A 27371-nucleotide genomic window follows, 5' to 3' on the forward strand; every position below is an offset into this window, starting at 1 on the left:
ACGGGCCCCTGCCGTCCCCCCTCATCACCCTGCGCCCACCCACATTGCCCCCGCCCTGGGCGGTGGCCTTGCAAGCATGCAAGGGGGCTCCCTTCACCTTGGTGCCTCAGTTTCCCCAACTGTGAAACAGGGAGGGAGCCACCCTGTGGCCGAAAGGAGATAGCTGTGGACTTCCGCCCATCCCCACCCTCGTAGCTGGCCCGCTGTCCGATGAAGATTCTGTTTAAGTGCAATACTTGGCCTGCCGGCTTCCCTGCTGCCCCCATCGCACTCATGCAATAACCGGCCCCGCCCCCGTCCGTGCGCGCCCCGCGGTGACCTCCCTGGAGCGGGCACACGCAGCAGCCCCCGCACCCGGCGCCCGGGGGCCGGCAGTCCTGGCTGCGCCTGGGTGTGGGGGCAAGGCTGGGGATTCCCCGCCTTCGTGATGAATGTACTGACTAGCCGAGGCAGCAATGCTCCCACCACGCCCCCCACGTCCCACTAACCTCCACACCCCCATTCCGCGCAATAAACGACAGCATTGGCGCCCAGCCTGCCGGCATCTGCTTGCTGGGAGCCCACTGGTGGCAGGGTGGTACACACCCTCTCCCTGCAGAAGGCAGAGCTCCCCTGGGTAGCAACAGAACTTTATTTACACTATGGTACAGAGGGCCTGGGGGACAGCCCAGTGGGCCTGCATCAGCTGAAGAAGTACGTTGAGTGCTTTACCTGCTCCAGGTCGAAGGTCCCTGTGGAACAGAGCAGCAAAACCATGAACGCTGGTCCTGGGATGGGCGGCCCGGGAAGGCCCAGCCCCCACTAGCAGTTAGGACACCCCTCCCTGCTCACAGGCCCTACCTGTCTTGGGTACGGAAAGTAGCATGTCCTGCAACCTGGTGACTCGGGCATTCATGGACCTGATGTGGAGAGCAGGGTGGGGAGTGAGGCCCAGGAAGGATGGGGAGAGTGGTGGAAACTACCCTGAGGGTGGGGTGTCTCACCTGGGGCCAGAGCAGAACCGCTCTACCAGAAACCTGGACAGGTCATGTAGGATGGGCTGGCTGTGCAGGCGGACGAACTGCTCACGGCACACCTTGAGGAGGGAGGAGCACAAGTCAGGAGCTGGAAGCGAGGGCCTGAGGGATGGGGTTACCACCCCCCGCCCCGACACCTGGATGGGTACTGGGACCAAAAGCCAGACTGAGGCTGGGGGGTTCCAGGTCCCACATGGGACCAGGGGTGTCCACTCTTAGGTGGGTGGGGCATGGCGGGCACCTGATTCATGATGGCGACATCAGCTGCATGGGTCCAAAAACAGTCATGCACGGAGACAAAGGTCAGGCCCTTCCTGCAGCAGAGGAGGGGCTCCCATGAGGAGGGGCCAGCCTTCTCGGTCCACTCAGGGCCCAGCTCCTGACCACTAGACTGGGTGGCTCAGAGCCCAGAGATGTACACCACCGTCCTCCCTCTTCATGTCCCGCCATTCCTGCACACTTAGCAACTGTCCCCTCAATGTGCAGATAAAAAGTTCACATTTTAGCCCTGGCCAGCATGACTCAGTGGTTGGAGTGTTGGCCCGCACACCTAAGGGTCAGGTTCAATTCCCAGTCAAGGGCACGTACCTAGGTTGCAGGTTTGATCCCTGGGTGCCTTCGGGAGGCAACTAATTGATGTGTCTCACATTGATGTTTCTCTTCTCTTCCCTCCCCGCTCCCTTACACTCTCTCTAAAAATCAACGGAAAAAATATCCTCACCACCTCCACCACCCACCACAAGGCTTCATCCCAAGGGTCCCCATGCAATGCACAAGGCGCAGATGGGAGCACAGAATTCTCCCCTGACCCCTCAGCTCAGCCCTGCCAACCCCCCATGTTAATGGTCATTTCTTTTTTTTAAAAAAATTGATTTGAGAGAGAGAGAGAAACACTGATCTGTTGCCCTGACAAGGATCAAACCTGCAACCCAGGTATGTACACAGGATGCTCCAACCAACTGAGCCATGCCAGCCAGGGCGTTAACAGTCATTTCTAACAGAACTGTCTATACACCTGCCCCATCATCCAAGGCTCACTGCAGAAAACTCAGGGGCTCAGGACAGAAAACCAAAAGGTTCTGCCAGCTGCTACAAGGCGCATGCATCTGACAGGACAACATCCAGCCTCCTAGAACTGGCCATGCAGTGTGTGCCTGCACACACCTGAATGGATAGGGTCACAGGGACCCTCCAGGGCCAGCTTTACACTCAGATGAACCACCCCTTCTCTCTGTGGCCCAGCATTTCCCTATCACTCAGACCTTGCTGTCCCAGGGCCATTACATGTGCTTGCACAGTGATCTCGGCACCAGGTCCAAGACTCACATGCCTAGGTTCCCTGCCTGCTGTAGGTCTCTGCCTCAACCCCCACCTATAGGAATTGGCTTCACAACCTGTCTCCCACACTATGAGGGTCTTCACCATGTCCCCATCACTGGGCCTGCCTACAGATGCATAATGAATGTGTGCTGTGCAGATGCAGGGCCTACCTGTAGCAGTGCAGGGCTGTAAGCATCATGTGTGAGGAGTCCAGAGAGTGGATGAAGTTGGGTGGGAAACCATTCTTCTGCTTCAGTGTGTTGGGCTTCCTGTGTGTGGGGGTGGGGTATGCTCAGGTAGAGAACCCAGTACCTCTACCATGGCCTGACCTAGGTGGCATCCCCTGGTCCAGCAACCCCTCAGTCCTCACCCAGCTACCCCCCTCCTCCACACTCACTGGCTGGTGTCCCCACTGTTGCTGAAGGAGAGGCTCTGGATCCCTCCATTGATCTGTAGGGTTGGGATGGGAAGGAAATGGGGCATGAAGCCTGCCCTGGCACTGGGGTGCAGGTGGAGGTGGGCATGGAGGTGGGTGGGGGTGGACGTACCGACACCTTGGAGTCGTGGTGGTAGGGCTGGATGATGGGGATGCCCAGGGGTGTGACCCACTCCACTGCCAAGCCAGTTCGAGCAATGAGACGGGCGCTCTCGGTCAGCCAGCGCTGCAGGAATGGGAACAGGCTCAGGGTGGGACCCAGCCTGGGAAGTCACGCTGGGGAAGGGAGGAGGAGTACGCACCTGGATGGCCCGGGTACCTGAGAACATCTCCTGAAGACTATTGAACACCTGGCGCACAAGGTAGTGAGAAGCCTGCCACACGAACTCCTGGGGATAGGTGGGACACAGAAATGGTGGGGCAAGCTTGGAGGGGAGGGGCAGCCTCCATGCCCACCCCCACAGCCCAGGACCAGGGGGTCCAGGGGGATCTCACAGGGCTCTCCCAGATTCCTGAAGTCCACACCCCCATTTTTCAGGCAAAGAAACCAAGGCCCAGAAGCCCAAGAAGATAGCTTGCTCCTATGGGTCCTGCCCTCCATACCCCCTCATCCCACAGTGGGGGGAAACAAGCCCCTCCCTCAGAGCTGCCTGCTGCCCAGAAGCTGATTGTTCAGGGGAAGCTGATTTGGGGTGAAACTGCACACCTGGGGGAAGTTGCTGAGCTCCCGGAGGCGCTTCTCGATCTGCAGGCGGCCCCCATAGCGGGTGACCCCATACACCACAGTCATCACCGTCTGCTTGACCACTTTGCGGCTGATGAAGCCCTCCAAAACTTGGGCCACCTGCACACCCCGCTCAGCGTCCTGTCTGCGGAACACCTCCACCTGGGCAGGTGCTGGCAGTCAGTAGGCAGGCCCAAGGATCCTCTGCCTGTGTCCCTGTCTGGGCTCACCCACCCTACCCAGCAGCACTCCCATGAGGCCCCTTCTGCATTGGCATCACAGTTCCCCCATCTGACTGCCTCCCCTGGGAAGCCTACCCTGACTGCCCAGTCACATCATATACGACAGGAGAGGCCATGGCCATGGGGTTGGCAACACATAGGTATTTACAGGACAGAGACCCCAGGTGGGCCTTGGGGATGAGAACAGGTTAGGGGGCCATGGTGCCCACCTGTGCGGCTACACTGCTGTACACATCCTGCGGCACATCTGAGGGCACTAGGTTGACGGAGGCAGCCCCCACACTGTCCCGGCCCAGAGCAGCATAGTGTTGTAAGCCATTACAGGAGCCATCCTAGGCCGAGGAAGAGATGGTGAGGGGTCTGGGCAGGGCTAGCAAGAGTGTCCCTGGCAATGAACCACAGCTCTGTGCTTCCCCACCACTCTGCTCCTATCACCAGCTTGCTGGACCCCAATGCTTAGGGGCAGGTGTTGTTACCTTGCCACAAAGAGGAAACTGAGGCACATGAGGCAGGGAATGTGCCTGCATGAGGCCACAGTACAAGCCCAGCTGAATCCACTGGGGCTGGCCCGCACACAAAGACACTAGCTAGACACCCACACTGTTCTGTGGAACCTCAGGCCTGAGACAACTTTGGATAGCCCATCTCCACAAGAGGGTCCCCACCAACTCACCTGGTGAACGGGAAAATGGGAGATATAAGCGGTGGGGTTGGGGGCACGCACAGCCTGAGCAATCTCCATGCAGCAGGCCAGGGTTTGCCATGGCTCATCTGCCTCCATCCACCACTTCTTGCCCTGCAGAAGGATAGTGTGTTTGGTGAGGCTATGCTGGGGTCAGTGGGATGGGGCTTCCTGAGCATGGATGGGAGCTGGGCTGGCCCAGGTGATGAGGTCACAAGGAGACTGAGACAGAGTCCCTGGGACAGCGGGGTGAGGACAGGAGTGATGGGCCAGGAAGAGAGACTGGACCCAGCCCTGAGTAAGCAGCCACGGGATGGGGATAGAAAGAGGGGTACCATGGAGCGGGAGGTGGAAGAGCTGCTGATGGGCTAGGGCAGAGGGAAAGGCCAGAAAAAAAATTTGTCCTAAGGGGAAGACTCAGGGGGCTGGAGTTACTGATTTTGGCCTGGAGGTGGGGGTGCCTAGAGGGCTTCCCAGGTGGATGCTGAGGTGGCTGGAGCAAGAGTGGAGGGCAGGCCAGGAGACACAAACAGAGGGAGAAGGGCCGTGGCCACTCTTACCATCATGGGTTGGTCAGCCGAGTCCAGGATATCGTTCATCATCTCATCAGCAAAGGCCAGGCGTGCCTGCAACGACTCACGCTTCTTGAGCCCAGTGAGATTGACCAAGTGGATCTTGAGCCAGTCAAGGCCATGGGGACCAAGGGGTCGGCCCTGGGCAAACTCTAGCAGGGCACGTGCCAGGTCACTGCCTAGGTGGTTGAAGTGGGGCGGGCAGGGATAGGTGCGTCCTCGGAAGTCCATGTTGTGAGGCAGCCAGAAGACACGGTGCCGCAGGTGCTGGGCCAATGAGAGGCGGTAGAGTGCATCGGTCCGCAGACTGTGCATCTCCCGGGCCACCTTCAGGCAGCGGGCCAGCTCCCTCCGCAGCTCAGCCTTGCGTTCCGGTGAGGCACTGGTTGGCAGGTGGCACTCAGGTGGGCGGGGAGCCTCAGAGGCAGGGGCCGGAACGCCCAGGCGGGGGCAGCCCTTGGCATTGAAGAGGGTCAGCACCAGGTCCAACACACGCCCATTGACACGCCAGGCGCAGTTGCCCAGCTGGGTGAGGGCGTCCAGGGCGCCATGCAGCTCAGTGGGTGGGCAGCCCTCCAAAAGGCGCTGATGCTGTGTGGTACCCTCAACAGAGCGCATTAGCTTAGTGGGGCTCAGCAGGAAAGCACCTGAGTGTGGTGAAGTCCAGGGCAGTGGCGGGCACAGCATGGGCACTTCTGCTGCCTCAAAGGTCATTGTGCGCTCGGCCGCAGTTTCCAGCAGCTGCATGAAGGCTGGGTGTGGCTTCAGGATCCCAATCTGGCAGTGGGATGGGTAAACACTGATCAAGGAAGTCAACTGCCCAAAAGGCAAGCAGCAGGCAAAGGGTCCCAAGGTCCCATCAAAAGCCCTTATCCTGAGATCAGGCCATGATCCCAGCAGGATTTCAACAGTACCCCACCATGGCCCAGAAGTTCCCAAGCCACCCTGAGCCCCTAGCCTCATCTCAGACCCCCATACTCTAAATGTCTTCTGCCACTGGAGACAGGGGAGGGTTCTCTAGGTCCAGAAGTCAGTTTCACATCAGTTTACCTGGCGGAAGCTCCGGAAGGAGTACACATGGTAGAGCACAGGAATGAGCTTGCGGGAGCCCTGGTGCTGTGCCAGGTGGCCAGGCATCTTCACTGTCTGTACCAGCACTTCAGCCAGCTGTTTGCCGAGCTGCACCACCACAGTCAAGGGCCAGGGCTGCTCTTGGGGGGCCTCAGGTGCCCCCAGTGCCTCCCAATGCTGCCGTGGCAGGCGGGACACCACCACCTGTGAGTAGCATCATGGGTCATGGGTCTGGGCGCAGAGCTGTACACTCTCAGCCACCCCCACAGGTGGAAAATTACAGATGAGGAAATAGGCTGGGGGGCAGCCAGGAAGTGGCAGGGCCTGGGGGCAAATTCAACTGCCCCAGGGTGGGAGGGAGGGGAATAGGGATGTGACTTCCTCTAGGGGCTTGTTTCCTCACCTGGAAACCCACCTAGGCTCCCTAGCCCTAAAGAGCCCCAAGATCCCAGGCCCAGGAGCAGCTCCTTTCAGCCCCCTCCAAACCTTACCTGCGTGTCAGATGCCAGCATGTGTAGGTACTTGAAATAGCGCTGCTGCAGTTCCTGTACCTCATCACTGAGCTGCTTCCTCTGCACCACGTGTCGGTTGAATATGCGCATGCCCAGCTGTTGTGCCAGGGAGAGGAGCGACTCTCCCTGTGGGGACAGCACCTGCAAGGTCTGGGGGTGGTGCCATGAGCCCCTTGCCCCATAGGTGCTAACACTCTACCCATCCCCCATTTCCCACCCCTGCACACACACGGGCCTCTCCCCACCCCACACATCCACTGCCCACCTGCAGCAGCAGCTGTGCAAGCTCCTCCTCACTGAGCAGGCACAGGTAGGGGAAGAGCGAGGGGCGGCCCTCACGGGCAGCATGGGCCTCTCTGGCCTTGGTCTGTCGTAGAGCCAGGCACAACTCCGCCTCCCAACAGGTGCGTAGCTCCTGTAGGGTCTTTCGCTGTGGGGGCGGGGGACAGACACAGCATCACCACAGTGACCAATGGGCCCAGTGCTCACAGGCCCCAGGGAGGAGTCCACCAGAGGGTCGTGCCAAGGTGAACCAAGTAGCTGCTGAGCACTCTTCTCCATCAGTGGGAGGGTACATGATGCCCCCAGCTCAGTAAAAGGGAAGGAGGACAGGATAGCTGCAGGGTGGGGAGAAGAATCTGTGGCACAGCAGGCAGCACGCCCAGACCAGGGGATGCCTTGTTCAGCCAAGCAGGAACCTGAGCACACCTGGGCCCCTTACCGCTAGCAGGACCTCCTTGGTCAGTGACGGGGCCTTCTCCACTGAGTCCACAGTGACAGTGGTGGCCATCTCCACACTAAGCTGCTGCTGGAACAGGTCCTTCAGTTTCTTCAAGGGCAGGTGCTGCCTTGGATAGGACACAGGGTGGTCCTACCGGTGGGGACAGGCAGGTGGTGAGGCTCCGGGTGCCTGCTCTCCAGACCTGTGTCTCTCATAGGCAATTCCTCCACACCCAAGGTAGAGGAGAGCAGTTGCCCAGCCTGTGCTGCTCAGAACTCCTACCCTTGCAGAATCACATCCATTTCTCCAAGTCTCCTGAAAATCATCCATCCTACACATCACAGGGAAAAGGCTGGTGCAGAACAGCATGAAAAATAGCTACACTAGTTTAAAAACAAAAAGCTCTGCATTTGCCCAGCCTCACTGAGCTGGGTGCTGGACAGCCCAGGAAGGCAGTTCTAGTCCCTGGAAATCGCACTTTGCTTTTTAAACTTGGAACTGCCTGAATGTGTGACCCACCCCAAAATAAATTAAAAATAACAAAATCCAACATGCTGAGAATCAAAAACATAGGTCCACACAAACACTTACATATGCACAACCACAGCAGCATGACTCAGGACAGCCAAAAAGTGGACACAACTCAAGCGACCATCAGCTAATGAATGGATAAACACAATGTGTCCATCCACATACTAGAATACAGGGTGGGGCAAAAGTAGGTTTATAAGCGAGAGTACACAAAACACAGATTTCATTCTTATGTTATTATTTATTAATTAGTATAGTTTTCCATATAAACAACTGTAAACCTACTTTTGCCCCACCCTGTATTACTCAGCCATGAAAAGGAGTATAGCATTGACACTCGCTACAACGTGGATGAGCCTTGAAAACATGATGCTCAGTGAGAGAAGCCAGACACAAAATGCCACACAATGTATGATTCCATTTATATGAAATGTCCAGAACAGGCAAACCCACAGAGATGGGAGGTGGGTTAGTGGTTGCCAGGGGTTGGGACTTATTTTTGGGGTGAGCAAATGTTCTGGAATTAGAAGTAAACCTACTAAAAAAATAATGAATTATGCTTTAAAAGGTTAGCTGTATGGTTGGTTTTTATTACATCCCAATAAAAACAAAACCCCAAGGCATCTGGGCGGCTACCCACCCTCAGTGCTGTCCTCTGTCCTGGGAAGCAGTGCTGTGGTCTTGCCCCACCCGCTGTCCCCTGATGCTTTAGACTGACTCCTCCCAGGGGAGTTATACCCAGCTCTGCTACCACTCCTGTGTTTAGCCTACAGCTGAGCCTCAAGTGGGACAGTGACCACTGTGGTGCCCGGAGTGCATATGGTGGGCCTTTCCTCCTTCTGGGACCTTCCAGCTTCAGGGTGATGGCCCTACTGGGGGCCAGGAGCTTGCCAACTCGAGTTGTTCAACCTTCGAGGAGCAGAGAGGGAGTCCCAGAGATGCAGGTGGCTCAGTGAGAAGAAATAAAGGGAGGGCTGAGGCTCCTGGTTCCCCCATAGGGACAGGATTACCCTTGCTCATCCGGCATGTGATAGGACCCCACCTACAGACTTAGGCTCACCGTGTCGTAGATCTCCCTGAGCAGTGGGGAGGTGTTGACCTCAAACGAGGGGAGGGGTGGCTGCGGAGGTATAAAGGTGGGCTCAGCCTTGCGCACAGCCTTCAGGAGTGCAGCCTGGTCCTCCTTGCACAGTGATAAGCTCGTGAAGAGCTCCTGCAGCTGCAGTCCATCCTGGGCCATCTGCTTTAGACACCTATAGTGGATACATGGTGGGTGGTGAACCCCCAACTCACCGAGCCACCCCCAACCATTCTAGAGGTCTCAGCACAAGGAGGCCATCAGGTGGTGCAGGAGTCCTGGCTCCCAAAGCAGGCCAAGCCACCCTTCCAGGCCCAACAAGTCGCTGTGTTCCTGGCAGGACCACCCCAACATCCATCTACCTTTGGATAGTGCTGGCATCCTGGTTCAGCCGCCCCATGCACTGCAGGGCAGCCGCATACGACAGCAGGTCTGGGGCGAGGCCGGCATCTTTCATCATGAAGAACACATAAACCAGCTCTTTGAAGGAGCCCTGAGGAGACCAAGGCAGGATAAGGTCTGAAGTGGCCCAGCCTGCCACCCCCAGAGACCCCTCTCTGCAAGTCACAGGATCAGGCTGGAAAGGGCCACTAGTCGGGAGTGGTGAACTCAGCAAACAGATGGCCCATCTGATGTTTCTGTGTGCAAAAGAAATGCTAGCATAGTAGTAAAATCATGGCTGGGTCACAAAGGAAGCTTAGGTAGCGGGGGGAGGGGGATTAATACTTTTTGGTTCTGTGGATATGAACATGCACAATTTCAGGGCAGCTGAAAAGGGACCCTTTTCCAAGTCACCGAGCTGCAAGAAGTTCCTCAAGTTCTACTACCCTTTCAGAGGACCCACTTTCAGGTATGCTGGTTTTCAGGTATGTCTCTTTTCTGTCATGGTCTTTGTATTTTCCCCTGAACACCTGCTTTGGGTTTCATTTGCTTCCTTTCCCGTTTCCCAGCATGAAAGTTGTATTACCAGTTGGAGACAGCTATTGCCTTCCCTCTGAGCGTGGCTGTACTGTACCTGTAACTGGCTGCCCAATTCCACAGCCATGAGCCACACACAGTCATTTAGTTTAAATTTCACTTAAATATTTAGTTCTTCAAGTGCTCAGTAGCTACACTGGCTGATGTAGAAAAAAACATTTCCATAGGGGGTCTGAGACGGGTCAGTGCGGAACTTGCCCCCTCCCATTCCAAACTCAAATATACCCGTGCACAGACAACAGTTATTCCTGTGAGACAACTGAGGACTGAATGAACAGCTTCTGACAACAAACATGAGAAAGAGATGAACAGAGAAGCCTGGGGGCCACAGGAGCCCTCTGGGCTGAGGAGCCTTCAGCATCATTGTACATGTCCCCTCCACCTCCACAGGGCCATGGAGGTTACCACAGTGGTTCCCAGCTACACTCCCCAGAGCCTTCTGCCTTGGAGCAAAGGGAAAGTAGGACATCACTACATCCACCTGGCCTCCCAACCTAAGGACGCTGTCGCTCGGTAGGCCACTGACCCTGGATGCCTATTGACTTCCCAACACCACCCAGTATACACAGCCTATACAGAGTCTGCTTCTATATCAGGCCACTTTTTCATCAGGCCACTGGGAGAGCTATTTTCTCTCTAATTCATATAAACAAATATGGAAGTCAAACAAAATGAAAAGATAAGCCCTGGCCACATAGCTCAGTTGGTTAGAGCACAGTCCCACTGTGTCAAGGTTGCGGGTTCAATCTCTGGTCAGGGCACATAAAAGAAGCAACCAATGGATGCATAAATAAGTGAAACAACAAACTGATGTTTCTCTTCCTCTCTCTCTCTCAAATCAATAAATAATAAAATAATAATAATCTTTAAAAAATAAAAAGACAGAATATTTCTCAAATGGAAAAACACAAAAAGTTTTCAGGATAAAAAGAAACCCTAAAGAAATGGAGATAAGTAATTTGATTAAAAATTTAAAGAAATGGTCATAAAGATGCTAACCAAACTTGAATGGAATAGAGGAACTTAGGGAGAACTTCAACAAAGAGTTACAAAGTATAAGAAAGAGCCAAGTAAACCTGAAGAATATAATGCTGAAATGAAAACACAGAAGGAATCAATAGCAGACTAGCTAACACAGAAAAACAAACTAGTGGAAATCAACCAATCAGAACAGCAGAAAGAAAAAAGTATATAAAACAAAGAGAATAGTTTAAGGGAATTCTGGGATAACACCAAGCACTCATTCACATTATAGAGACCCCAGAAGAAGAAAGGAAGGAACAGGAACTTAAAGAAATAATGGCTGAAAACCTTCCTAACCTGGGAAAGGAAACAGACATCCAAGTCCAGGAAGCAGAGTTCTGAACAAGATGAACCCAAAGAGACCCATACCAGGACATACTGTAGTTAAAATGGCAAAAGTTAAAGACAGACAATCTTGAAGGAAGTAATAGGAAAACGATGAGTTACATATAAAGGAAACTCCATAAGGCTTTCAGCTGATTTCTCAGCAGCAATGTTACAGGACAGAACAGACTGGCAGGACATTCTTAAAGTGCTGAGAGAAAGAAGCCTACAACCTAGAATAATTTATCCAGCAAAGTTATGTTTCAGAATTGAGGGAGAGATAACTAAAGGCAATCATCACCCTTAAATCAGTTTTACAAAAAATGTTAAAGGGTCTTCTTTAGGCAGAGAAGAAAGGTCATAACGAGAAATGAGAAAGGAAAAAAATCTCACAGATAGAATCAAACATTTAATAAATACAGCAAATCAAGCCTTTAAAAAGCTACTACAAGTTAAAAAAATATATCAAACTCAAACTACAATATGTAGTCAGATACACAAGTATATCTACAACACAATATCAAAAACATAAAGTGTATGTGTGTCTCTCTAAAAATCAATAAAAACATATTAAAAAATAAATAAAATAAAGTCTATTTAAAAAAAAAAAAAGTGTGTGTGGGAGGGTAAAAATGTCCTTATAGAATATATTCAAACTTAAATGCCTATCAGCTTAAAATAGACTACTATAGATATAGAATGATATGTATAAACTTCATGGTAACCACAAACCAAAACCTACAAAAGTATACAAAGAATAAAGAGAAAGGAACCCAAATAAAACACTAAAGAAAAACAGCAAACCACAAGGGAAAAAATCATTAGAAAACAGCAGAGGAGAACTATAGAAACAACCTAAAGCCCTGGCCAGTATGGTGAAGTGGTTAGAGCATCGGCCCGCACACCAAAGCGTCTCAAGTTCAATTTTTGGTGAGGGGCACATACCTGAGTTGCAGGCTCGATCCCCAGCCGGAGGCCATGCAGGAGGCAGCTAACCAATGACTCTCATAATTGATGTTCCTATCTTTCTCTCTCCCTCTCCCTTCCTCTCTCTGAAATTAATAAAAATATATCTTTAAAAAACAACAAAGTAAACAGGAGGGAAATAGTTAAGATCAGAGTCCAAATAAATAAAATCATAACTGAAGAAGTTTCAACTGACACCACAGAAATACAAAGAATCATTAAAGAATACTATGGCCCAGCTGGTGTGGCTTAGTGGTTGAGCATAGACTCATGCACCAGGAGGTGGCCAGTTCAATTCCTGGTCAGGGCACATGCCCAGGCTGCGGGCTTGATTCCCAGTAGTGGATGTGCAGGAGGCAGCCAACTGATGATTCTCTCTCATCATTAATGTTTCCATCACTCTCTGAAATGAATAAAAACATATCTTTTAAAAATAAATCAAGTTTGGTTTAAAAAAAACAACCAATGCCATTCTTCTAAGAATTAGAACTTATCCTAAAATTTATGTGAAACCACAAAACACCCCCAAATAGCCAAAGAAATTTTGAAAAACAACAAAGTACAAGGTATCATGCTCTCTGATATCAAATTATACTATGAATTATGGAGGGGCTGTTCCATGACCCTTGAGTACATCCAGTTAGATCAGAGCTGAATAGAGACTGCTTCCCATAAACCCCCACAGAGACTGTCTGATCCCCATGTGCTGAGAAGTGGCCTGTAAGTTAGATGCTGTGTGAGTATGGGAATGCCCAGAAGATGCCAGCTGGCCTTATGCATTTGTGTCCCAGATGTGCTGGTTCCTGGGACAGGCCCTCGCCCTGCGCTGGCAAGGATGTAAGGCATTTTTCCCTTATCTGGGAGAGGTCATGTCCCAGGTACTCCACCCATCCTCCCTGTCCTATATAACCACTTAGTACCTGCCACATAGTGCAGAAGAAATCCACATCATCTTGCCACTGCCCAAGACACACCTCACATGCAAGTTCCCTTAATAAACTTTTTTTTTAAAAAACATATCTTTATTGATTTCAGAGAGAGGAAAGGAGGGGGATAGAGAGAGATAGAAACATCAATGATGAGACAGTCATTGATCGGCTGCCTAGCCCGCAACCCGGGCATGTGCCCTGACCGGGAATCAAACCCCGATCTCCTGGATCCTAGGTCGATGCTCAACCGCTGAGCCACTCCCGGCCGGGCATAAACTCTATTAATTACCAGACTGGAGTGGCACCCTATTTCTTGGGTCTTAACCTGTCCTCCACGTATGGAGGTAGATTTCCAGTCTCAGGGCTTTTCCCTGGGTCTGCATGTACTGACAATTGGTGAGCTAGCCAGAACACTGAAGAAATAGAGTTTGGGAAAGAGGCATCCCTGCAGGAAATCCCAGGCTGGCCATCAACTCCCATGTGGGGAGGGGAGGTATATATGCTAGAAACCACATGAATACAGGGATGCCCTGAAGATGTCAGCTGGCCTTATGTGTTTAAAGAAGTACTCATTATACACCAGCAAGGAAGGGGCACGCAGGGCCACAGTTGTGGGCTGGCCTCTCTTATGGGTGGTGTAGCTGGCCATTGACACCTAGTTGGAGGTAGAAGGGTAGAAAACTAGGGGAAGAAGTGAAACTAGAAAAAGGATGTCAGGCTGTCCACAACTCTGTTAGCATCGGGACTGGCTGATAATAGGTGAAGGGCAAGGCAATAGCTGGAAACCTTGGCTTGTCACTTTGTCAAACTAGGAGAATGCAGGCTCACACAGTCTAAGGTCTAAGCACTTGTGGCTAAGCCAGGGTTGTGCCAAGTTTCAGCAAAAAAACAGAGTGTTCCTGCCTGGCTCATGCAGCTGTGGGACTCCGGGGGAGGGCAATTCTATAACCTGGCAGGAAGCAGAGGAGGAGCATCACTGCGCATCATGAGCAGCTACACAGTGCCTGAGTAAGTCATCACACCAACTCCCTTGCAGATTGATTCATTCTGCCCTGCAGGGCAGCCTCGTCAGATGACGGAGACCATCCTGGGCAAGGATAGCCATGGGAGTCTACAGAAGTACAGCAGATCCTTAGAGCTCTGGTCAAGTACCAAGTGATCTACACCCCGGTGTTTCAGGGGCCTGACTGTACCACCTCTACAGTAGGAATGGAAACAGATTTTGCAGACAGCCTCCAGAACATGGTACAAGACACTCATCCCATGGTGGGACACAGTATCTATGGTTCAGGCAATCTGCAGGTCTGGGGGAAACCATGCAGTCTCAAGACTAGGTCTGAGTTGTGAAGAACAGACCCCACTTGTTTATGGAAGCTGTGAGGTCTCTGCGTCTGTATGTTTACATGTATCTACACATGTGCTGTATTGTGTGATATTTTCTTCCTTGGGATGGTATTGCTAACTTGTTTTAAAATGCTCAATTTAATTGATTTAACAATAAACAAGCACTTGTACGGACTGGCTATTCTAAAATTCTCAGAAATATAGTTCCAAGTAAGAAAAAATACCGAAACATTAATTACTGGACATAGGTTCACCTACTTTTGTTTCCTTCTTGGAAACCTCTATTTTTACTGAAAACTAAGGATTAAGAATTCTAATTAAGATGAAAAAAATTAATAGATATGTTTTTGCAAATAGAAGGTATAAGGAATGGAAATACATTTTTGAGGGAATTAAAGGAAAGTGGTTTTGTCCTAAAATAAGGCTGGCTATTTCTGAATGAGTGAGATAAACTACAAGGGAAAAAAGAAAGTTGTAGGTTTGTGGAGAAGGAACTAGCTAAGATTAGAATGAATTTTATTCAGTACATGAATTTAAATATCAAATCAAAAGTAAGCTCATGCAAAATTAGAGTTTCATTTCCCTCTCCATGCTAAAAGTCTCCTGTAGCCCTAGCCAGTTTGGCTCAGTGGTTAGAGCATCAGCCTGCAGACTGAAGTGCCTGGGTTCAACTGCGGCCAAGGGCACGTACCTCAGTTGCAGGCTCGATCTCTGGCCCCAGTTGGGACACGTGCAGGAGGCAACCAATTGATGTATCTCTCTCACATCTATGTTTCTCTCTCTCTCTTTCTCTTTCTCTTTCTCTCTCTCCCCCTCTCTTCCTCCCTCCCTTCCACTCTCTGGAAAGCAATGGAAAAAAATATCCTCAGGTGAGGATTAAAAAAAAAAATTAAATAAATTAAAGTAAAATAAAAAGTCTCCTGTAATACTGGTCTGATCCTAATAAGATTATGCAAAAAGTTTTTTGCCAAAGTGCAAAAATCCTCTGATTTATCAAAATAATTTTATATGTTTTATATTGTCTTAACCAGGTCCTCGATTACTTAAGAAATCTGAATCTTAATAGTAAGAGTTAAATTTTACTAGCAATTGGGCTTATTTGGGAAGCACTATCAAATAAATAATATTAAACCTTCTTTGTGTTGTATTTGTATAAGTGTAATTTATAAGTGTTCTAGAAATTATGTGAAATTCCTGGAAATCTGAGATGTCCTTCCTGGCATAGGATGTCTATCATCAGAATTGAGGCACGCACTAACAGGACTAAACTTGGGTATGTAGTTGTGGCACATGTGGATGAAGTCCATTATGCTTCAGCAAAAATGGCTCCTCCCCTGACCAGTGTTGCTCAGTGGTTAGAGCGTGGTCCTATTCACTAAAGGGTCACAGGTTGGACCCCCAGTGTGTACAGGTGGCAGCCGATCGATGTTTACCTCTCACCTCAATGTTTTCCTCTCTCTCCCTCTCCCTTCCTCTCTTTCTAGAACTGATGAAAAAAGCATGTCCTCAGGCAAGGATTTAAAAAAAAAAAAGGCCCCTCACTGCCAGACTTTTGCCATCTTGATGTCCTTGTAGCATGGCAGCAGTCTGCTCCTGAATCAGAGAAACTAAGATGGGTAAACAATGGCTGTAAATTGAACAAATAATCAGGGCTCTGAAAAAATGCATGATGGCTGCTTGGTTCTTCCAGGCTCCCTGGCAAGCCCCATTTTTCTGAGTTTGCTTTCCTTCATGCACTGTAGTGTGTTTAAGCTAGACTTTATTCAACTGCCACTCATATTCCCAAATCAAGGCTGATGCCCTCAGTGACAGAGAGACTGTTAGAAAATGTTTCCCACCTGGAGTATTCTTTCAAGTGTTCCTTCAAGGCTACGAACCTAGCCACCATGTCAAAGAATGGTGGCTTGGGACTGGTCACTGTTTTGCTTCCTGACGCCTGTGAAATAAACTCATTAAATCGATGACATAATGTTAACCTGTGAAGATTTGCCTCTGCTACTGAGAACCTTGCAGACTTTACTGGGATCACCTACAACAGAAAGGATGAGCTGTGAATCTGCAGAGAATTCAAGGTCCAGGCATCGCAGTCAAGTTTCTGGAAGTTGTGTGGTTAGGTAGGATCTGTGTTGTCCCCAAAGCTGTCACTGAGAAATTACAAGCCTTCCCCACATCAAAATATCTAAAAGAAGTACAGTTTCTTGTGGGAATCTGGGGTTCTAGTGAAAATTTATATCCCATTTAGTACAAAGCCTTCTCCTAGTTAAGAAAGGGCATATATGGGACTGAGGAGCCGAACAACAGTCTACCTTTGAGAAAGCAAAAATACTGGTCAAACAGATTAAAGCTCCTGGACTTTCCTTAGCAGGACTGCCATTTAAGTTAGATGTCTCAGTAACCCCAGAAGGCCTGGGGGAGGGGGTTTTATAGCAAAAACAGCAAAGGGAGTCCTGGCCGACGTGGCTCAGTTGGTTGGGAGTTGTCCCATGCACCAAAAGGTTGCTGGTTCAATTCCTGGTCAGGACACATACCTGAGGCTGTAGGCTCAATCCCTGGTAGGGGGCCTGCAGGAGGTAACATCAATGTTTCACTCTAGCACTGATGCTTCTTTCTCCCTCCCTCTCCCTTCCTCTCTCTCTCTCTCAAAAAAAAAAAAAAAAAATCTTAAAAAAAAAGCAAAGGGAGAGGGTACCCTTTGTCTTTTGGTCCCAACTGTGGAAGGGGCAGAGATCAGATACATCTAGACAGAACAGCCAGTAACAGTAAAAACTTTCCTCCCCATCAAGGGGGAGACAGACAACATGCTCCACTGCACAGCCCAGACTCCTGAGCTGACAAAATGGCACACCTACCTACAGCAGAGGTGTGCTACCCTCCAAGTGCCCCTGCTCCAACCTGTGTCTGCTCCTGCAACCTGCAAAGAAGGAACAGAGGAAATCCCAGCTGGAACTGGTACACCAATGGCTCGAGCTGAGGCAATCTGTCTACCTAGACAGCCATCATCATTCACACACATACTGATAGTATCTGGATGGAAACAGGAACAAATCACAGTAACAACGGGGTGAGTTAAGAGCAGTCTGGTTGGTAATCACGTATGAACCTTGGCCACTGACTGTGTGTGCTGACATCTGGGCTGTTCTGAAAAGACTAACTGTGTGGCTTAGACAGTGGGAGGTGGAGAAGTAAATGATTGTGAACAAACCTTTATGGGGACAGAGACATGGAAAGGTATCTGGGCTCACTTGCAGTAGCCTGAGGCAGGTCTTACCTTCCATATCTCTGCCCAAAGGTATCTACAGTTCCAGGTAAGGAGGAAGCAGATGTCTTGGCAGAAATATGCACTTCAGCAACTGACCTACCAGTGGGCACTACAGATTGGGGTCGTCAGAAAAGTGGGCACTGTGGTGCGTGGGTAGGATGGCACACAACTAAGGAGTCAGGGCTGCCTTTAAAATACAGTGACCTAGCAATGCACTTACATCCTGTCCTCTTTGCTCCAGACAACGCCTAAGATAACTGCCACAGAAATCCCCAAACTGGCAAGGGACTGCAAATGGACTACATAGGACCCCCTCCTCTGAGCAGGGGTTCCAAATATGCTTTGATGTGTGCCAACACTGCCTTTGGTTTAACTCAGGCCTTCCCATGTCGGCAGGCTAATCAGGCTGCTGCTGTAAAAGAACTAGAAAAGCTGAGTACTATGTCTGGTACTCTCATACAACACTGACTGGGGGGCGGGGTTGGGGGTGTCATCACATTTCAAGGTACATCAGTACAAGAATGGGCAAAAAACTATGATATTGAATGGACAGCCCACCTGCCATATAACCCACAAGCAGCTAGGCTGGTGGAATGGAAGAATGGGGTCCTTAAGCAACAGATAAAATTACTAACTGGAAAACCCTACCTTGGCTGGGTGGACAAAGGTGCTTTCCTAGGCATTAATATATTTAAATGACCAGCCTGTGGGGCCTGTTGCTCCATATACCAGGCTGGAAACTCTGACTGAGGCACCCAAACGGTAAAGGTGTGGAAAACAAAGGACACAGCAATAGTCCTGATGCTTGCCATGGACCAGCCCTACTGTCACTAAAATATGGGGCCATTTACTGGAATCTGCAATGGAACATCCTGCCAAGGTGGGTTGGTTACTTCACACCCCTGGGTGGGGCTGAAATGCCCAGTCTAAAGTGGGACCCTGTCATCCTAATGCAGCCAGGACCTGTGGAGACACATTATACATGGACCGGTACACACACTATTGAGAAAGGGATAATGCAGGGGTTCTAGTCTGGCATACTCCTCCTCCTATTCACCTCATGCCAGAGAGCACCACCTCCCCGGCTAACATGCATGGTTCACACAGCCGGGCAGGTTCCCAAGGCTGCAGCTACATTAACATCTAAGGATCAGGCTATAAGCATCATTCTCATAGAAAGAGAAGACCTACTAATCCAAGTCCCCACTAAATATTTATCTTTCTGACCTTGGACTTCTGCTATCCCTGTGGTGTCCAGTTACAGGGGCACCTATAGCATCATCCAAACTGAGTGTTGTGTTTTTTATGGCAGGTGAATCTAGTATCTCTTCTTTGTTAATATGTATGACAACTCAAGTAGACGCCCTGAGTGATCTGACCCCAAGACTTGGCGAGTTGTTAGAATACTGGTTCAGGCCCTGGGGGACATGATAGGAGAGTTGTTACTAATATTTTGTCTTTTCTTGCATGTGTCTATATTGTTGCTGTGGGCTGTGTCTTCAGTGTGGTCAACTGGGGACTAAACGAGCTAATGAAGCCCTTGCTAACCACTCAGGGAACCTCATGGAAGGGAGCGGGGGGGGGATTGAAAGAGCCGATCACGAGGGATGACACTATTCCTGACATGACTGCTGCCAGACTCTTGAGCTGGACCTTCAAGCTAGATCCAGCTAGACCTGCCAGAACAGAGGCTGCTTCCCCTAAGCCCCCTTGGAGACTGTCCAACCCATCGCCTATGCACCAGACATGCTGGTTCCTAGAACAGGCTCTTGCCCTGCCCTGGAAAAGGATGAAAGGCATTTTCTACTTATCTGGAGGGGTCACAGCCCGGTACCCCATCTATTCTGTCGTACCCTATATAAACTAGCGCCTGCCACATGGTGCAGGGAATATCCATGTAATCTTGCTGCTGCCCAACATGTAAATTCCCTTGATAAACTCTATTAATCACCAGACTGAAGCAGCAGCCTCTTTCTTGAGTCTTTGCCTGCCCTCCGAGTACGGCGGATATTCAGTCTCAGGCTTTTCCCTGCGGCTATATATACTGACATTAAACTACAATAATCAAAACAGCATGGTACTGGTATAAAAAAAGACACATATATCAGTGGAACAAAATAGAGAACCCAGAAATAAGCCCATGCCTATATGGTTAATTAATCTATGACAAAGGAGGCAAGAACATACAAATGGGTAAAGACAGGCTATTCAATAAACGGTGTCAAGAAAACTGGACATACATGCAAAAGAATGAAACTGGGCCACTTTCTTACACCATATACAAGAATAAACTAAAAGTGGATTAAAGATGTAAATGTAAGACCCAAAACCATAAAACTCCTATAAGACAACAAAGGCAGTAAACTCTTCAACATCAATCTTAGCAGTATCTTTTTGGATATGTCTCCTTGGGCAAAGGAAACAAAAGAAAACATAAAGAAATGGAACTACATCAAACTAAAAAGGTTTTGTACAGCGAAGGAAACCACCAACAAAACAAAAGAACCTACTAAATGGGAGAACATATTCGCTAATGATACATCCAATAATGGGTTAATATCCAAAATACATACGGAACTCATACAACTTAACACCCCAAAACAAATAATCCAATTAAAAATCTGGCAGAGAGCCCGGCCAGTTTGGTTCAGCAGTGGAGCATTGACCTATGATCCAGGAGATCATGGTTTGATTCCCGATCAGGGCACATGCCCGGGTTGTGGGCTTAATCCCCAGCAGGGGCATACAGGAGGGAGCCAATCAATGACTCTCTCTCATCATTGATGTTTCCATCTATCTCTCCCTCTCCCTTCCTCTCTCTCTGAAATCAATAAAAATATATTTTTTAAAAAAAATTGGCACAGGAAATGAATAGACACTTCTCCAAAGAGGGCACTCAGATGGCCAATAGACATGAAAAGATACTCAATGTCACTAATCATCAGAGAAATGCACATTAAAACAATGATATCTCACCTTATACCTATCAGAATGGCTATCATCAATAAATCAACAAACAACAAGTATTGGTGAGGATCTGGAGAAAAAAGAACGCTCGTGCACTGTTGATGAGATTGCAAATTGGTGCAGCCTACAGTATGAAGGTTCCTCAAATATTAAAACAGCACTGCCTTATGACCCAGCAATTCCACTTCTGGGTACTTATCTGAAGAAATCCAAAGACTATTTGAGAAGACATATGCACCCCCATGTTCATAACGACATTATTTACCATAGCCAAGATATGAAAGCAACCTAAGTGTCCATCAATAGATAACTGGATAAATATGTGGTACATATATATATAATGGAATATTACTTGGTCATAAAAAAGAATGAAATCTTGCCATTTGCAACAACATGGATAGACCTAGAGGGTATTATGCTAAGTGATATAAGCACACAAAGAAAAACAAATACTGTATGATCTAACTTATATGTGGAATCTAAAGAACAAAACAACTGAATAAAACAGAAAGAGACCCATAAATACAGAGAACAACCTGATGGTTGCCCAAGGGGAAAGGGGAGGGAGGATGGGAACGCAAAATACAAAAAGAGAAAAAAAATTTCCAATGCTGAAGACATTTCTAATGGATTGCACTGGTCTAGAATGTGCAAGTCTATCCCACCTTTCAAAAACATTTTTTAGTAGTATCATCATCCATGTGAAAACACATTTTAAAATTTCATGTACCCTTCCATCCTTCTCCTACACACATGTGAAGGAAGCCATAGGTGCAGTCCCTCACTCCTCCCAAGAAGCTGGAAGGTTCCCTACTTTACAGATGAGAAAACTTAGGCTCATAAAGAAGTAAGTAGCATGACCACCAAGCCCTGTCCTACACATGCTGGCTGCCCAGAAACATTACTTAGGAAGCCATGCAGCCCCCACACAGCATCATGGGTCCAGGATAATCACAGACACAACCTACTGTCACAGTGCTCTTTGCTGGGGATTCTTGAGGGTTCATGGACTCAGATGGGAGGACGACCCCTTCATCTCCGCTAACTCAAGGAATTGAGTACACCTCCCACAATGATGGATGCAAGCAAAACTCCAGCTGACTGTCACTTGGGGAAATATTGGGCATCTCCGGGTCATATCATAGTGATGCAGATAGTAGTCACCAGGCTGCTCCTGGGCTTCACTGTTAGTACGTCAGTCAAGCACACTGAAGTCACCACAGATGTTCCCACACCTGTCGGTATGTGTATCTACACAAAACTGGCTCCTTTGTCACCTAAGCAGTAACAGTTTTTCCTGCAGTTCCTCGAATTACAACTGCATGTAAAGAACACTCTCCTAAGTAGCCAGAGTCAAAGAGGGAATTGCAGGGGGATTGGAAAATACTTGGTGATGAAGAAAAGGGAAAGACATGGGAGCCAGCTAATGCAGCACCCAGAGAGAAGTCCATGGCTATGAACGCCTGTATTCAAAAAGAAGAATCTTGAGACAATCACCTAACATTCCATCTTAGGAAACAAAGAAAAGGAGCAAACTAAACCCAAAGCATGGAAGTCATTATCCTGGTGAGGGTCTGCAAGCTGCCCTAAACACCAAGTGTCCCTTGTCCTGGCCTAGCATACCAGAAGGAAGCGCACTAAAACATGAGCAGGATTTCTTCCTTCTTTTTTGGTTATTTTCAAAACTTCTTTTGAGGGCCACATGAGATTTATATCCACCAAGCCTACAAGAATTATTAAAACAGTAACAAAGTACTTGAACTTTGGGTCTAACAGACAAGTGTAGGAATCTAAGTGCTGCTACAGGCAAATTTCACCCCCCAGCCTCACCTCCACCTGTAACAGGTGGCAAACCCTTTCTCCCTGGCCCACCTAGCCTCCCACTCACCTTGCGAGCCCAACCAAGCAGGATGATGTTGTACATGGGCAGGGTGAGCAATCGCTGTTGCCGGGACTTGCTGTGCTGCATGACCAGCACGTGGTGGGCAAGGGGCAGCTGGTCCACAAGCACGCAGCACTCCAAGAAGGCCAGGAGCCTCTGCTGCTGGCCCTCGTGCCGCATCCTGGAGGCCCTGTCCACCGAACCATTCTCCTCCTTGCAGCTCAGCCTCCTCGGGGCCTCCTGTAGCAGCTGGGCCAGCTGCTCCTTCCAGGGGCTCCTGGGGGTGCTATGCTCCCAACGCTGCAGGCAGCCTGCCAGCTGCCTATTCAGTAGTCGGGGCTCCACACGCAGCTGCTGTTTGCGGGCCCGCCGCTCCTTCTGCTGCTGCAGGTTCGCCTCCAGCTTTTGCTTGCGCTCCTGCATCACAAGCTTCTCCTTGTCCAACTTTTGCGCCCAGCGACCACTGAGCCCCAGTGCAGCGCCCTCATTTCCTGCCTGCGTCTTCCTGGGTGACTGGGAGCCACCAACCTCTGGGAGTCGAGTCACACCCACCAGCTCTGACCTCACCTCCGAAACATTGTCGGCCTGCAGCTGCCGCACCCTGGCCTCAAGCACTGTGGGGAGGCAAAGGACAAGGATGTCAGGGTAACCTGGTTCAAATCCTGCTCTCTCCAGACACCCTGCCAGCCAGGAGGTAGGAGTTGGCTGGTCTCACCTGCTCTTGAGGCCTATTTCTATGTTTTCGCTGACAACACACACGTTCCCAGACTTCCAGGCACATGTACCCCACTCACCTACTCTTAGCATCTCTCACCCGATCCCCCTAGCACTCAATGTCCCATACAAGCTCCTGGTGTCCCCTCCACGTCTCTGTCTCCACAGCTCTGTCTTCCAGGTGCTCAGCCCCCAACTCCAGGGATGTCTATACCACTGTCCCTCCACATCCACTCTCTTAGCACACCACCAGGGCTCTGTCCTCAAAATCTACCCAGATGCACCTGGCTGGCACGTGGTTCAGTGGATGAGCATCGACTCATGAACCTTAGAGGAAACTGCTGGAGCTACCACCAAAACAATAGCCAATCAGAAAAAAAATCTTTAAGTTCCCTTGTGTAAGCCAATTCAGACAATAGAATTGTTCTTAACCATATCCTAGTTGAGCAAGGTAGGGTTTGCTCTGTTAGTACCTCCTGTTGTACTTGGATAAAATACCTCTGGTAAAATAAAGATGAAACTAGATAAAATCCAGGCACAAGCCAAATGATTAAATACAGTGCCCACTGACACCTCTTGGTTCTCTAACATCTTCAGCTGACTGCTCTCAGGTATTGCCCCTGGTTCAGATCTATTCTTCAAAAGGGACTTAGTATTTTGTTACAGAAACTTTGCTGTTATAAGTCACTGTTTTTGCACAGCTTGATGTTATAAAGATACCACTTTGATAATGGTTGATCAACATTTTGAAATGATCACTGAGGTCTATGAGACTTCATATGAGACACCTCAAGAAATTATCCTTCATATATGCACAACCCAAGGACATGGACAATGGTGGGCAGAGGGACTGGGGAGGAGGATGGGACGAGGTGGAATGGATCATTGGGGAGAAAAAGGGACATCTGTAATATTTTAAACAAAAATAAACAAAACAATAAACTAAACAAAAAACACACACAAAAAAAAACTATCCTTAAAGAAATATGATGGGGGAGCCCTAGCCGGTTTGGCTCAGTGGTTAGAGAGTCAGCCCTCAGACTGAAGGGTCCCAGGTTCAATTCCAGCCATGGGCATGTACCTCGGTTGCAGGATGGATTCCCAGCCCTGGTCAGGGCACATGCGGAAGGCAACCAGAGGATGTGTCTCTCACACTGATGTTTCTCTCCCTTCCTCTCCCTTCCACTCTCTGAAAAAGTGATGAAAAAATATCCTTAGGTGAGGATTAAAAAAAAAAAGAAATATGATGGGGGGAAAATGACAGCAAAGCCTCCCTCTGTTCTGGCAGATGCTCTTATTGCTCAAATATGGCCTGAGGCTCCTAAAAAACTATTTTTCCTCCTACATGGGACATGACATGCCAGGAATGAGCCTTCCTGGCGACGAGGAACCAGCAATGGCATGACATATCCAAAATGAGTTACGTGACAATGGAAGACCAATGATGCTTTTAATAACTGATCAGTGTTGGCCCTGGCTGGTTTGGATCAGTAGTTAGAGCATCAGCCTGCGGACTGAAGGGTCTCAGGTTCAATTCTGATCAAAGGCATGTATCTCAGCAGCAGGCTTGATCCCTAGCCCCAGTCGGGCCCGTACCAGAGGCAACCAATCAATGTGATGTGTCTCTTTCACATCAATGTTCCCCCCCGCCCCTTTTCCACTCTCTCTGAAAAGCAACGGAAAAAATATCCTCGGGTGAGGATTAAAGGGGGGGGCATGTAAAAAAATAATAATAAATGGAGTCACTTTATTCTTTTTTTTCAATCCTCACCCAATGATATGTTTTCCATTGATTTTCAGAGAATGAAAGAGACAGAGAGAAACACTGATGTGAGAGAGACACATCGATTGGTTGTGGGGATGGAGCCCGAAACCAAGGTACACAGCCTTGACTGGAATTGAACCTGAGACCCTTCAATATGAGGGCCGATGCTCTAACCACTGAGCCAAACCGGCTAGGAATATAAATGGAGCCACTTTAAAATGGAGCCAGAGCTGTCATCCCAGAGGCACTGTCTTGCACATCTCCTGCCTCAAACCTTGGAATGTTAAAATAGGGTAAGACAACCTTTGGACTGGGCCTAAGCAACCTTGTATCCCAAAGAATGTTTGCAAAGATAACAAGAAAACAGATCATTACTACTACTGGGCTGACGGCTATTGGACTGAAAATTAAAATGTTGTATAGAATTAGCATCACTACATTATGTTACTTGCACCAAGAGCAATGCCTTCCTTCTATGTATGTAATTGTTTCCCTTCGCTTTTTTATAAATACCCTTTGCCTCCTAATTGGAACAGTTTGGGTTTCTGTCTGAATTAATATCTCCCAAATAGCTATTCTTACTAGTCTCAAATAAGTGCTTGTTGACTCTCACCTTGAAAGGCCTTTTAAAGTTAACAATCCCATCAGGTGCCCACTCAGAAAGCCCAGCCAGGGCAACATGGATCAGTTCAGGGTTCTAATCCTGGCTCTGCAGGTGCAGCTTTGTGTGGCCTTGGGCCAGTCTCTCCTGCCACAATTTCAAGTGTCAGCTGTCTGGAAAGTGGGAGCACCCAAAGTGGTAGGTTTGGGAAAGGAGGGAATTACAAGCGGTCACTGCTTCATTATCATGGTGGGCCCCCAGGACCACCAGAGAGGTAGGATCACATTAGTTACACTGTTTTACAGACTGACATCCCTTCTTGTGGGGTCACTTTGAGAAACCAGGGAGGTGACCCCCAGCAGAGAGGCCAATGAGGGGACAATGAAGGGGCTTCAGGCCTCAAGCCTAGGGCTTACCCTCCAGCAGCTCGGCGTGGCCCCAGTCCCTCCTGCGGTCTTGCTCACATGGGCTGGCAGACGAGCTCCTTCTGCAGCCCCATACGCCACCCAGGGCCCCTACGGAAGAGAGGAGTAAGTTGAAGGGGGTCAGGCGCCTGGGGGGTGGAGGCAGGGGGTCACGTGGACAGATACTGCAGGGGCAAAGCAGCCCTAAATTTTCAGTGGAAGCTGTCAGTATTCACAGGTCTCACACTGGAAAGAAACCAAAAGATCAAAGTTAAAGGGGACCCCACCCGCTAAGAAAACTGGGGTGAAGGACTGAGGATAAAGATTTTCTCGAACCAAAGGTACAGAGAGTTCAAATGTCAAGAGCCCTAGAAAGCAAAAAAGGGGTCAAAAGGCACCAAAAGAAACCAAGAGACAAAGGTCAAAGCGTCCAGCCGACCCCTGACAGAAAAGTGTGCCAAGAACAAGTGAAAGCGGGGTCGTGTCAGTGGGTTCCCCAGAAGAGCAAAGGGCAAAGGTCTTGGGTTTGTAGCAAGATCTCGGGGCCGAAAAGCCAAAGGTCACGGCCCGGTGTTGGGGACTGGGGGTGGCAGCGGCCGCAGTGTCGCCCCCAGCCCTCCCCTGTGTTACCTTCCTCGGCCAAGAGGCCGGGGCGGCCCGCGGGCCTCAAGGCCCATCCGAGCCCAGCAGCCCCACGGCCCCAGCGCAGCGCCGACATGCCGCCGGCACGCGGCCCCAACCAGCCGCCCGCTCGGTGCCTGCGCCGCCCGCGCCTGCCGGAAGTTGTGGTTCCATGGCCTACGGCGGCTGCGAAGGGACAATGCGGCCGGATGGGCGGCCTCGGAACCACAGCTCCCAGGGGGTAGCGAGGCCCCGGAGGCGCATGGACATGCGCAGATACAGCTTTCTGATTGGCTCTTCCTTCTGTCAAGGGAAAGCCGGCCGAGCCGTTGTTGGGGCAACACAGGTGACTTTAAGACGTCTTTGGGAGGACCCGGAACCTGGATTTTTTTTTTTTTTTTTAAATTAAGGACTACTCGCATAATAATTAGGACAGCGTTCTACATTTTAGAGATTTCTGTTCGTAATCTTCATTAATCCAACAACATCTTTGGGCAAGAACTATTACTACCCCCAGTTTAGTGTAGAGGAAGCTGGAATTGAGAGAAGTAAATCAAGTTGACCAAAGTAACAGTGTGAACATTAATTAGGGAGACTGGAATTAAAGCCCAGATATGCCTGACCCCCAGACAGATGTGTTTGGGACACTTCCCTGGACATTACCTTCATCCACTCTCTGGCCTCAGTTT

At 49.5% G+C, this 27371-nt stretch overlaps 1 protein-coding gene across 1 annotated transcript; it reads right to left on the reverse strand.

The window, feature by feature from the left end:
• Positions 1–502: 502 nt before the first annotated feature.
• Positions 503–26780, reverse strand: POLRMT (RNA polymerase mitochondrial). The gene is made up of 21 exons (XM_087816576.1): positions 26692–26780; positions 26074–26172; positions 22584–23191; positions 9268–9398; positions 8888–9080; positions 7297–7446; positions 6841–7005; positions 6555–6725; positions 6043–6267; positions 4981–5769; positions 4412–4534; positions 3948–4070; positions 3479–3658; positions 3075–3161; positions 2885–2998; positions 2734–2786; positions 2507–2605; positions 1258–1330; positions 984–1075; positions 841–899; positions 503–731 (listed from the first exon to the last, which is right to left on the reverse strand). The coding sequence occupies exons 1-21, from the start codon at positions 26777–26779 to the stop codon at positions 682–684; spliced, it is 3672 nt and encodes a 1223-aa protein (XP_087672702.1). The 5' UTR covers position 26780; the 3' UTR covers positions 503–681.
• Between the last annotated feature and the right edge of the window lie 591 nt (positions 26781–27371).

Source organism: Miniopterus natalensis, chromosome 4 (genome assembly GCF_054644295.1).
Source record: "Miniopterus natalensis isolate mMinNat1 chromosome 4, mMinNat1.hap1, whole genome shotgun sequence".
NCBI lineage: Eukaryota > Metazoa > Chordata > Mammalia > Chiroptera > Miniopteridae > Miniopterus > Miniopterus natalensis.